Genomic DNA, 13038 nt, shown 5'->3' with positions numbered 1-13038 from the left:
TGGCAATCTGCTTCTCTAAAGATTGCAGCCAAGAAAACCCTACTGAGCAGCTCTGCTCTGCCATATGGGGTGGCTATGAGTCAGAATCGACTCCAGGGCAACAGGTTTGGGTTTGGGGTGTATGTTGGATCAGGACCCCTTGCTCCATTATGACCTGTTTTCAAATAGGTCGAAGCTCGTAGGTACCAGGGCTTCAGCATGTCTTTCTGGGGGACACAGTTCAGCCCATAGCGTCCTCTGAGCTCAGCTCCCTTCTGCAGGTCTCAGTGGGGGTGGACACGAGAGGCCCACAGGCGCTGCACACAGTAGGCGCTCAATAGATTCGGGCTCCATCCTGGGCCCACCTTCCGAAGATGGTGAGATGATGTCGGTGGAGTCAGGGAGCCAGGTGGAGGTGCTGCCCCCCAACCTGGCCGCCACCTCCTGCACAAAGCTGGTGCATGTACAGTGGCGCACATTTTTTTTTAAATTTTTATTGTGCCTTAAGTGAAAGTTTACAAATCAGGTCAGTCTCTCACACAAAAACTTACATACACCTTGCTACACACTCCCAGTTACTCTCCCCCTAATGAGACAGCCCGCTCTCTCCCTCCACTCTCTCTTTTCGTGTCCATTTCACCAGCTTCTAACCTCCTCTACCCTCTCATCTCCCCTCCAGGCAGGAGATGCCAACCTAGTCTCAAGTGTCCGCCTGATCCAAGAAGCTCACTCCTCACCAGCATCCCTCTCCAACCCATTGTCCAGTCCAATCCCTGTCTGAATAGTTGGCTTCGGGAATGGTTCCTGTCCTGGGCCAAGAGGTCTGGGGGCCATGACCACCGGGGTCCTTCCAGTCTCAGTCAGACCCTTAAGTCTGGTCTTTTTATGAGAATTTGGGGTCTGCATCCCACTGCTCTCCTGCTCCCTCAGCGGTTCTCTGTTATGTTCCCTGTCAGGGTAGTCATCGGTTGTTGCTGGGCACCATCTAGCTCTTCTGGTCTCAGGATGATGTAGTCTCTGGTTTATGTGGCCCTTTTTGTTTTTTGGGCTCATAATTACCTGGTGTCCTTGGTGTTCTTCATTCTCCTCTGTACCAGGTGGGTTGAGACCAATTGATGCATCTTAGATGGCCACTTGATAGCGTTTAAGACCCCAGATGCCACTCTCCAAAGTGGGATGCAGAATGTTTTCTTAATAGATTTTATTATGCCAATTGACTTAGATGTTCCCTGAAACTATGGTCCCCAAACCCCCACCCCTACTACGCTGGCCTTTGAAGCATTCAGTTTATTCAAGAAGCTTCTTTGCTTTTGGTTTAGTCCAGTTGTGCTGACCTCGCCTCTATTGTGTGTTGTCTTTCCCTTCACTTGAAATAGTTCTTGTCTATTATTTAATTAGTGAATACCCCTCTCCTACCCTCCCTCCCCCCTCTCGTAACCATCAAAGAATATTTTCTTCTCTGTTTAAACTGTTTCTTGAGTTCCTATAATAGTAGTCTCCTACAATATTTGTTCTTTTGCAGCTGACTAATTTCACTCAGCATAATGCCTTCCAGATTCCTCCATGTTATGAAATGTTTCACAGATTCCTCACTGTTCTTTATCAATTCATAGTATTCCATTGTGTGAATATACCATAATTTATTTATCCATTCATCCGTTGATGGGCACCTTGGTAGCTTCCATCTTTTTGCTATTGTAAACAGTGCCTCAATAAACATGGGTGTGCATATATCTGTTTGTGTAAAGGCTCTTATTTCTCTAGGATATATTCCAAGGAGTGGGATTGCTGGATCGTATGGTAGTTCTATTTCTAGCTTTTTAAGGAAGGGCCAAATCGATTTCCAAAGTGGTTGTACCATTTTACAGTCCCACCAGCAGTATATAAGTGTTCTGGTCTCTCCACAACCTCTCCAACATTTATTATTTTGTGTTTTTTGGATTAATGCCAGCCTTGTTGAAGTGAGATGGAATCTCATTGTAGTTTTGATCTGCATTTCTCGAATGGCTAATGATTGTGAGCATTTCCTCATGTATCTGTTAGCAGCCTGAATGTTTTCTTTGGTGAAGGGTCTGTTCATATCTTTTGCCCATTTTTTAATTGGGTTATTTGTCTTTTTGTTGTTGAGTTTTTGCAGTATCATGTAGATTTTAGAGATCAGATGCTGATCAGAAATGTCATAGCTAAAAACTTTTTCCCGGTCTGTAGGTAATCTTTTTACTCTTTTGGTGAAATCTTTGGATGAGCATAAGTGTTTGATTTTTAGGAGCTCCCAGTTATCTAGTTTCTCTTCTGCATTGTCAGTAATGTTTTGTATACTGTTTATGCCATGTATTAGGGCTCCTAACGTTGTCCCTATTTTTTCTTCCATGATCTTTATCATTTTAGGTTTTATATTTAGGCCTTTGATCCATTTTGAGTTAGTTTTTGTGCATGGAGTGAGGTATGGGTCTTGTTTCATTTTTTTGCAGATAAATATCCAGTTATGCCGGCACCATTTATTAAAAAGACTGTCTTTTCCCCATTTAACTGCTTTGAGGCCTTTGTCAAATATCAACTGCTCATATGTGGATGAATTTATGTCTGGATTCTCAATTCTGTTCCCCTGGCCTATGTGTCTGTTGTTGTACCAGTACCAGGCTGTTTTGACTACTGTGATGGTATAATAGGTTCTAAAATCAGGTAACGTGAGGCCTCTCACTTTGTTCTTCTTTTTCAGTAACGCCTTATTTATCTGGGGCCTCTTTCCCTTCCATATGAAGCTGGTGATTTGTTTCTCCATCTCATTAAAAAATGTCATTGGGATTTGGATCAGAATTGCATTAAATGTATAGATCGCTTTTGGTAGTATAGACATTTTTATAATGTTAACTCTTCCTATCCGTGAGCAAGGTATGTTTTTCCACTTATGTAGGTCTCTTTTGGTTTCTTGCAGAAGTGTTTTGTAGTTTTCTTTTTATAAGTCTTTTACATCTCTGGTAAGATTTATTCTTAAGTATTTTATCTTCTTGGGGGCTACTGTAAATGGCATTGATTTGGTGATTTCCTCTTCGATATTCTTTTTGTTGGTGTAGAGGAATCCAACTGATTTTTGTATGTTTACCTTGTATCCCAATACTCTGCTGAACTCTTCTTTTAGTTTCAGTAGTTTTCTGGAGGATTCCTTAGGGTTTTCTGTGTAATAAGATCATGTCGTCTGCAAATAGAGATAATTTGACTTCTTCCTTGCCAACCTGGATGCCTTTAATTTCTTTATTTAGCCTAACTGCTCTGGCTAGGACCTCCAGCACAATGTTAAATAAGAGTGGTGATAAAGGGCATCCTTGTCTGGTTCCCGTTCTCAGGGGAAATGCTTTCAAGCTCTCTCCATTTAGGATGATGTTGGGTGTTGGCTTTGTATAAATGCCCTTTATTACGTTTAGTAATTTTCCTTCTATTCCTATTTTGCTGAGAGTTTTTATCATGAATGGGTGTTGAACTTTGTCAAATGCCTTTTCTGCATCAGTTGATAAGATCATGTGATTCTTGTCTTTTGTTTTATTTATGTGGTGGATTCCATTAATTGTTTTTCTAATGTTGAACCATCTGTGAATACCTGGTATGAATCCCACTTGGTCATGGTGAATTATTTTTTTGATATGTTGTTGAATTGTATTGGCTAGAATTTTGTTGAGGATTTTTGCATCTAAGTTCATGAGGGATTTAAGTCTGTAATTTTCTCTTTTTTTGTGGTGTCTTTACTTTTTTTTTTTTTTACCTGGTTTTGGTATCAGGGATATGGTGGCTTCATAGAATGAGCTTGGTAGTATTCTGTCCTTTTCTATGCTCTGAAATACCTTTAGAAGTAGTGGTGTTAACTCTTCTCTGAAAGTTTGGTAGAACTCTGCAGTGAAGCCATCCGGGCCAAGGCTTTTTTTGTTGGGAGTTTTTTGATTGACTTTTCAATCTCTTCTCTTGTTATGGGTTTATTTAGTTGTTCTACCTCCGTTTGTGTTAGTTTAGGAATTCATCCATTTCTTCTAGGTTTTCAAATTTGTTTGAGTATAGTTTTTATAGTAATCTGATATGATTCTTTTAATTTCAGTTGGGTCTGTTGTAATATCGCCCATCTCATTTCTTATTCGGGTTATTCTCCGATTTTTCTTTTGTCAGTTCGGCCAATTGTTTATCAATTTTGTTGATTTTTTTCAAAGAACCAGCTTTTGGTCTTATTAATTCTTTCAATTGTGTTTCTGTTTTCTGTTTCATTTAGTTCTGCTCTAATTTTTTATTATTTGTTTTCTGCTGGTGCCTGAGGGTTTCATTTGTTGCTCTCTATTTGTTCAAGTTGTAGGGATAATTCTTTCATTTTGGCCCAAGTGCTTAGCTTTTGCCAAGAGCAACGTTCTTGTCTGATTCCAGAGGCGTAAGTAGGCTGTGTGTCTGGTGTCTTCTCCCTGAGGACACTGAGGCCGAACACAAGTACCAGCCCGCCGCCAGTCCCGGGAATGGTGCCTGAGGGCTTCCAAGGATTCTGGTCTGGTATCTCCTCTCCGCTTCCGAACTGTCTTTTCCTCCCCTTGCCCCTCAGTTCGTTTTCTAACCTTGCCTCTGATGTTCACGGCTCCTGGCTTGTCATAAATATACTTGTTTCACTTGTGTTTTCAGGTCTTTGTTGTAAGAGGGCTTGCTGGAAGCATCTGCCTATTCCGCCATCTTTGCAGTGGCGCACATTTTAAATGGGAGTAATGAGAAGCTGTGGTTCGAACCTAGCCAGCAGTGCCAGGGAAGAAAGGCCTGGCAATGTGCTCCAGTAAAAATCACAGCCTAGAAAACCCTATAGAGCAGTTCTCCTCTGCACACATGAGGTCGCTATGAGTCAGAATCGACTCAACGGCACCCAACAACAGTATAGAGTCCCTGGGTTGCCCAAAGAGTTAAGTGCTCAACCACTAACCAAAAGGTTGGCGGTTCAAACCTACCCAGAGGCTAGGCTCTTCAGAAGACAGGCCTCGTGATCTGCTTCCAAAAGGTCACAGCCTTGGAAACCCCATGGAGTAGTTCTACTCTGCATATGTGGGGTCACCCCGATTCAGAGTTGACGTGATAGCAGCTAACAACCACAACTAGAATCAGTTCAGTGTCTCCACGTTCCGTGGCTTCCACGTCACAGGTGTGGTACTACCTTTGATGGCTCCGCTCCACCGTGCTCCTGGCCAGCCAGGGTGTTTCAGTGGGAAGGGGTGCTCATAGCTTCCCACCTACATCCCCCTCGTATTCAGACGAGGACCACGGGCCTCTGAGGTGGGAGAGACTTGTCCGAGGTCAGGGGCTTCAGACAGGAGCCTCAGTTCTCTGAGCTGCCTCTCAGCATCTGTGAAATAGCAAAGATTAACAGCGTAGTGGTTGAGAGCTCGGCTGCTCACCAGAAGGTTGGCAGTTCAAATCCACCAGCAGCTCCTTGGAAACCCTGTGGGGCAATTCTACTCTATCCTATAGGGTGGCTATGAGTCGGGATCGACTCGACAGCAACAGGTTTGGTTTAGGTTTTAATGGATGGACAGGGCTGGGGCAGGCAGTCAGTATGGAGGGACCTAGAAGTACCTTCATAACCCCCGGGGTGCAGGGATGTGACCAGGACAAAGCAGACTAGCAAGGAGGGTGGGATGCTGTGCAGACCGGGAGACAGAGGGTCTCTGTGAGACCCTGGCTGAGCTGGGGGTCAGAGGGGCCTGGGTTCGAGTCCAGCTCCAGGCTCGAGTGGTTCCCAGACCTTCTCATGAGCCGGGTGTCCCCCTCCCCTGTGGGAACACACTGCTCCTGGGGAGGTACGGGCTTCATGGTGTGCCGGGGTCCCTGGGCTGATGCTGTTGTCCTGTCTCCAGGTCGTCAGATTTCGGGACGTCCTACACCAAGCTCACGCTGCAGCCTGGCGTCACCACTGTCATCGACAGCTTCTACATCTGCCCCACCAACAAGAGGAAGGTGGGTGTCACGCTGCGGTCAGTGCTCGGGGTCCCAGGCCTCCACCTGCTGTCCATGGGCTGGAAGGGCGGGAGCTCAGGGTCCCAGGCCCCACCAACAGTCCTTGGGGTCTGCGTGAGAGGCTTCCTCCCAGCAAGGGCTGTGCCCTCAGCAAAGCCAGTGATGCGGGGGTGGGCCTGGAGCGGGAGAACGTGGACCGGCTCCTGCTGGGTGGTGCCATGGGGGGCCGTGGTGAGTGGCGGCTACTTGTTTTCTGGTTGCTTGGGTGTGCTTTGTTTTGGGTTTCCATCTGAGCTCCATGTCGTGATTCCTGGTCTGGGGTGACCTTTCTCACCCTGCTCCCTGCCTGGCTGGTGAGTAGGAAACCTGTGAGCTCAGTGCCGCCCACCACCAGGCTCCATGAGGGGCCCCTCTGCAAATGGGGGGCTGTGTGTGGCCCCAACAGAATTCAGTCAATTAGAGAAGCCAGTCAAGGGGCAGCCGCCCTCCACGAACTCAGTCCCACGATTAAGGCAGAACAGAAGCCACACGGGCCTGGCCCCACTACCTGGAGCCTCAGTTTCCTCTAGTGAGAGCGTGCTAAGCACGCATGTCGTGCAGAGAATTGGGGCGTCAGGGCTGAGATGCACGGAGCCTGGTGTATGTTCCCGGCACCGATCCTGTGCGCAGCCCCTTGTGTTCCCTGTGATTTAGGGAGGACCCTCTGGGCCGAAGGAGCCCTGGTCGCCCAGTAGTTAAGAGCTCAGCTGCTAAGCAAAAGGTCGGCAGTTCAAATCCACCAACTGCTTGCTCCTTGGAAACCCTGCGGGGCAGTTCTACTCCGTCCTGTAGGGCCACTATGAGTCGGAATTGACTCCACAGCAATGGATTTGGTCTTTTTTTTTTTTTTTAATGAACTACAGAAGGAGCTCTGATGGCTCAACAGTTAAGCACTCTGCTGCTAACCAAAAGGTCGGCAGCTTGAACCTACCAGTCGCTCCTTGGAATCCCTATGGGGCGGTTCTCCTCTGTCCTATAGAGTCGCTATCAGTCGGAACCAACAGCAGCAGGTTTGGTTTGGCTTGTTTCCTCTGATCTGATCAATGAGCATGGGGTCCCCACGAGTCGGGTGCCTCTGCAGTGGCAGCAGCAATAGGCGGATAAGGATGACAAGGGCGCTGTACGGGCGGAGCGAGGGCGTGGGCGTGCTCTCGGGTGGCAGAACTGTCCTTGGGAGAGGGACGGTGGGAGGCAGCTTGGCTGGATTTTTTTTAAGACAGCGAATTTTATTCTTTTTTTTTTTTTTGATGAAAATATACGCAACAAAACATGCACCCGTTAAGCGTTACACTCTTTTAGAGAACTCTATGGGATCAAACTGACAACAGCAACTCTAAAGGACTGAGAGGAGCGTGGGGGCAGTGAATTTGTGCTCACGACGGTGAAGTAGTCGGAAAAGGTTGGGGGAATGATGGCTCAGTGTGTAGAGCGTAACCAGTGTCACTGACTTGCTCATGTGGAAATTGGTTTGGTTTTACATGCACGTGGACGCAGAAAAGCTCCGGCAGTCCCTGTTGCGACAAAGCTGATTCATGAGCCTGTGTGAGGAGCTGGGGTGGCGGGAGGCAGGGCCTGGGCCGTCTCCAGCGTCTGAGGGCCGAGCCTGAGCTGGGCCTGGTGTGGTGCGGGCTGCCCTGCATCTGTCCCTGGCCCTGCGCAGCCTGAGCCCTTAGGAGTGGCGATGGGCTGGGTGGGAGACTTTGTGGAAGGTGATTCAACAGACCAGAAGGCAAGAATGTCCTTCCGTGGTTGCTGGAACGTGTCCACTCTTTGTCCAGTTTCTTGATTTGCTCAGTGGCCCCCGTGACAGATCATGGTGTGCAGGACCCTGGGCTGGCACCTGCAGGCAGTGGGCAGGGCTGGGGGCGGCACCCTCACCCCAGACCCAGGCGAGAAGCGCAGGCTCCGTGAACGCAGAGTCAGCAGGTGCAGAACCTTCATTGATTCACTAAAGATGGCAAGTATCTCTGAACCTGACACTGACGGAGATTTGATCACAGGCCCGCCAGGCCCTGGAGCTCTGGCCACACCTGGGCTCGCCAGGCTCCCAGTGCAAAGCTCTGTGGAGCAGAGGGGTTCCCCGTGTCTGTGAGCACAGCCCTGCCCCTCGTGGAGGCCGGACATGGTGGCTCCCTGTGTACCATGGCTTGGCTGGACAGGCAGCCTGAGCACTGCTGACCTATGTGGAGGCTGGACATCTTATTTCCTCCCCAGGCCTCAGTTTCTCCATCCACAAGGCCCATTCCAGTGCCGACAGTCTGGACTCTCCTGTCCCCTCCCAGGAATCTGAACAAGAAGCAGCTCGGGGATGAGGCAGCCCCTGTGGGCAGAGTTCTGACTCACCCTTTTCCCCATGGCCTCAGCAACAGGACCTCCAAGCTCTTCCCAGCACCCACACCCCTCACTCAACAGAACTACACGGAGTCCCGACTTTGTGCCCTTGTCTAATCTTGTACGTGACAGATGTAGCTGAGGCACCTACTGTGTGCTGGGCCTCGTGCTCGGTGCTGGTCCAGCCTTGTAGATGACAAATGTACATGAAACAACCACTGCGTGCCAGGACCTCTCTGGACACTGGGGTGCAGAGCTTCTAGAACTGCCGAGGGTGTGATGGGGACGGAGAAACCAAACCTCTCCTGCTGCATTTAATGGAGGGAGTAAGACCTTTCCTTACAAAACAGCCTGTAAAAGGCCCAGAGTCAGACTCGAGTCAGGAGCCAGGGTTTCCCCCAGGTGGTGCTGCGTAAGGGGAGAGAGCGACCCTGCACCACAGTGACGCCTGCACCAGGTGACCGCGTTTGGGGAGAGATTGGTTCCTCCACCGGCAGGGCTGCCTGGGCCAGCGTGTGCGGATAGGTTGTGCGGGGAGATGGGAGCACTATTAGGAGTCCGTTTATGGACAATCACAGCTGAGCCCTTTATAGCTTCTTCGGAGACAGCCCAGATACCCCCTTAGGTCTCCTCTCAGTACCTCTTGGATGGGACATGGTAACACAGTGGCCAAAGACAGGTGTGAAGACACAGCCCAGAGAAGCCGGCCAGGTGCCAAAGCGCTTCCAACTTCCATGTCTGATATAAAAATTCATGGGAATTTCCAGTTTGCTCCATTTTATGTCAGTGTTGGTTTGTATACTCGAATCACAGCCTCCTGCCCCTGGGGCCGGCCTGTAAAGTCTGAGCAGCAGGAGTGAGCTTGTATTGCTGCCTTGTTGGGAGTGCTCTAGGCTGCAACGTGTTCTGCTGTGACGTCGACTTCCCCAGGGTTTGGCTAGATCCCGAAGCGGCTCCAGGCCGGCCTCTGGGAGAGAACATGGCAGGGGGAGGGGGGCGCAGGGTAGGGTTCGCACCCTGGTTCCGCCCCCTCCAGGCTCTCAGCCTCAGTTTCCCCCTGCAGCACCGTTTGGGGCCAGTGGAAGACTTGCTGGCCTGGCCTCTGGTGGCTGAGGTCAGTGTCATTGTTGTAAGTCACCAAAGGGGACAGCTGACCCCACCTACACAGGCATTCCAGGATCAAGAGGCCATGGGGCTCAGCGCCTGGCACGAGGGAACTCAGACAGGACTGCCTGCTGCCCCATCTCTCCAAATCCCCCTGGGGGACCACTGGGCCTCACCCTGGACAGGGCTCCCAGAGCAGGGCCGGCTGAGTCTCAGCCCCAGGAGACCTCACTGGCTCCCTGGAGACGGGGAATGGGCTCAAGGCCCACCCCAAGCCTCAGGAGATGGCTGGAGGGCACCCAGCCTGGCCCTGGGGCCCCTCATGGGGGTAGGAGCACTCAGAAAGCCGCGGGAACTAGGACTCAGGACCAGGGCCCTGTGCCCTGAGAATAAAGACCAGATGAAGTTGAGCAATGTGTGCTGGGTGGGGGGGAAGGGGGGAAAGGAGAATGGGGGGGGGAGATACGAGGGGGCGAGTGGGGAGGGGCTGTGGGGGTGAGGGGTGAGTGAGGAGGGTCCGGGGAACCTTTTGTCTTCCGTCCTTAACTCCTCTGTTGCTACAAGCTTACACATGGAGATCAGGCCAGGAGAATGCTCACAGACATGAGTGTGGCCTTCGGGTGGGGGCCCAGGCCTCCTTGGAGCCAGCTCCTCCTGAGCATGGGCTTCAGGGGGTCACCAGGGACTGGCTGGTCTCCCCTGCTGTGGGCACTGGACCAGTTTGTAGAGCTTCTGTGACAAGTTACCACACATCCGGTGACCTAAAACAATGGAGATGTATCCTCTCACAGATGAGGGTAGAGGCAGGAGTCTGAGAGCAAGGTGTGGCAGGGCGGTGCTCTTGAGGAAGGCTCCAGGAGAGGGTCCTTTCTTGCCTCTTCCAGCTTCTGGTGCTGCTTGTTGCTGGCTGCCCTTGGCATTCCTTGGCTTGTGGCCACACCACTCCCATCTCTGCCTCGTTGTCACATGGCCGTCCCATCCATCTCTTCTCCTTCATAGGACACCACTCACAGAGAGCTAGGACCCCCTACTGCAGTCTGAGGAGCCCTGGTGGAACAGTGGTTAAGAGCTTGGCTAACCAAAAGTTCGGCAGTTCGAATCTGCCAGCCACTCCTTGGAAACCCTATGTTGTTGTTGTTAGGTGCCATCGAGTCGGTTCCGACTCATAGCGACCCTATGCACAACAGAACGAAACACTGCCCGGTCCTGCGCCATCCTCACAATCATTGTTATGCTTGAGCTCTTTGTTGCAGCCACTGTGTCAATCCACCTCCTTGAGGGTCTTCCTCTTTTCTGCTGACCCTGTACTCTGCCAAGCATGACATCCTTCTCCAGAGACTGATCCCTCCTGACAACATGTCCAAAGTATGTAAGACCCAGTCTCGCCATCCTTGCATCTAAGGAACATTCTGGTTGTACTTCTAAGACGGATTTGTTTGTTCTTTTGCCAGTCCATGGTATAGTCAATATTCTTCGCCAACACCACAATTCAAGGCGGCTGCTCTTCTTCTGTCTTCCTTATTCATTGTCCAGCTTTCACATGCATATATGATGCAATTGAAAATACCATGGCTTGAGTCAGGTGCACCTTAGTCTTCATTCAAGGTGACATCTTTGCTCTTCAGCACTTTAAAGAGGTCCTTTGCAGGAGATTTACCCAATGCAGTGCGTCTTGTTGATTGTGGATCCAAGTAAAACGAAATCCTGGACAACTTCCATCTTTTCTCCGTTTATCATGATGTTGCTCATTGGTCCAGTTGTGAGGATTTTTGTTTTCTTTATGTTGAGGTGTAATCCATACTGAAGCCTGTGGTCTTTGATCTTCATTAGCAAGTGCTTCAAGTCCTCTTCACTTTCAGCAAGCAAGGTTGTGTCATCTGCATAATGCAGGTTATTAATGAGTCTTCCTCCGATCCTGATGCCATGTTCTTCTTCATATAGTCCAGTTTCTCGGATTATTTGCTCAGCATACAGATTGAATGGGTATGCTGAAAGAATACAACCCTGACACACACCTTTCCTGACCTTAAACCAATCAGTACCCCCTTGTTCTGTTGGAACAACTGCCTCTTGATCTATGTAAAGGTTCCTCATGAGCACAATTAAGTGTTCTGGAATTCCCATTCTGCTCAGCGTTATCCATAGTTTGTTAGGATCCACACAGCCGAATGCCTTTGCATAGTCGATAAAACACAGGTAAACCTCCTTCTGGTATTCTCTGCTTTCAGCCAGGATCCATCTGACATCAGCAATGATATCCCTGATTCCACATCCTCTCCTGAAACCAGCCTGAATTTCTGGCAGTTCCCTGTCCATATACTGCTGCAGCCGCTTTTCAATGACCTTCAGCAAAATTTTGCTTGCGTGTGATATTAATGATATTGTTCTATAATTTCCACATTCGGTTGGATCACCTTTCTTGGGAACAGGCATAAATATGGATCTCTTCCAGTCAGTTGGCCAGGAAGCTGTCTTCCATATTTCTTGGTATAGATGAGTGAGCACCTCCAGCGCTGCATCTGTTTGTTGAAACATCTCAACTGATATTCCATCAATTCCTGGAGCCTTGTTTTTCGCCAATGCCTTCAGAGCAGCTTGGACTTCTTCCTTCAGTACCATCGGCTCCTGATCATATGGAAACCCTATAGGGCAATTCTACTCTGCCCTCTAGGGTCACTATGACCCAGAATCGACTCAGCGGCAGTGGGCTTGGTTTTTGTTTACTCCATTATGGCCTCATCTGAACCTAACATCTTAAAAAAAAAAAAGAAAGAAGGAAACCAAACGCACCACCGTGGAGTCGCTCCCGATTCACGGCGGCCCCCTGTGTGCTGGAGAACTGCTCCACGGGGTTTTCCAAAGCTGATTTTTCGAAGCAGCTCACCAGGCCTTTCTTCCAAGGTGCTTCTGGGTGGACTCAAACCTCCAACCTTTCAGTCTGCAGCTGGTTGTGTTTACCTTTTGTACCACCCAGGGACTTCCTGTTTCCAAGCAAGGTCACATTCACAGGTACTGGGGCTTAGGACTTAAGCATACATTTTTGGGGGACACAGTCAGCCCACTACAGGCACTGAGGCCGCCAGGCCTCTGTCGAGTGGTCTTCATTGTTCCTGAGCTGTGGCGTCTCATCCTTCTGTGGACACCTGAGCCATCACAGAGGTGGTTTAAAGTCCAGGTTTCCCACCCCCACCCCCACCCAGCCACTCGCCCGTCTATCCATCCATCCATCGTTCATTCATTCTTTCATCTACCCATAATCCACCCATCCCTCCATCCATCCATCCTTCATTCATTCTTCTACCCATAATCCATCTGTCTATGCATCCATCCATCCACCCACCTACTCATCCATCCATCATCCATCCAGCCATCACCCATCCAGCCATCACCCGTCCATCCGTCCTCCATCCATCCATCCATCCCTCCGTCCATCTATCCATCCATCCATCCCCCATCCATCCATTCTTCTATTCATTCATTCATTCGCCATAATCCATCCACCATCAATCCATCCATCATCCATCCATCCTCTATCCATCCATCCTTCTATTCATTCATTCTTTCACCCATCCATCATCCATCCGTCCGTCCATCCATCCATCCATCATCCGTCCATCTCAT

At 49.5% G+C, this 13038-nt stretch overlaps 1 protein-coding gene across 1 annotated transcript in view; it reads left to right on the top strand.

Moving 5' to 3' along the window:
• Positions 1–13038, top strand: part of SORCS2 (sortilin related VPS10 domain containing receptor 2) — a 568942-nt gene that overhangs the window by 375644 nt on the left and 180260 nt on the right. The window contains exon 3 of the mRNA XM_049886699.1: positions 5844–5943. Coding sequence (XP_049742656.1) covers positions 5844–5943 — 100 coding nt within the window. The remainder of the gene's footprint in view (positions 1–5843; positions 5944–13038) is intronic.

This window comes from Elephas maximus, chromosome 5 (assembly GCF_024166365.1).
Source record: "Elephas maximus indicus isolate mEleMax1 chromosome 5, mEleMax1 primary haplotype, whole genome shotgun sequence".
In the NCBI taxonomy this organism is placed as follows: Eukaryota; Metazoa; Chordata; class Mammalia; order Proboscidea; family Elephantidae; genus Elephas; species Elephas maximus.
The sequence above is the reverse complement of the archived record's forward strand: the minus strand, read 5'-3'. Positions and strand labels throughout refer to the sequence as shown.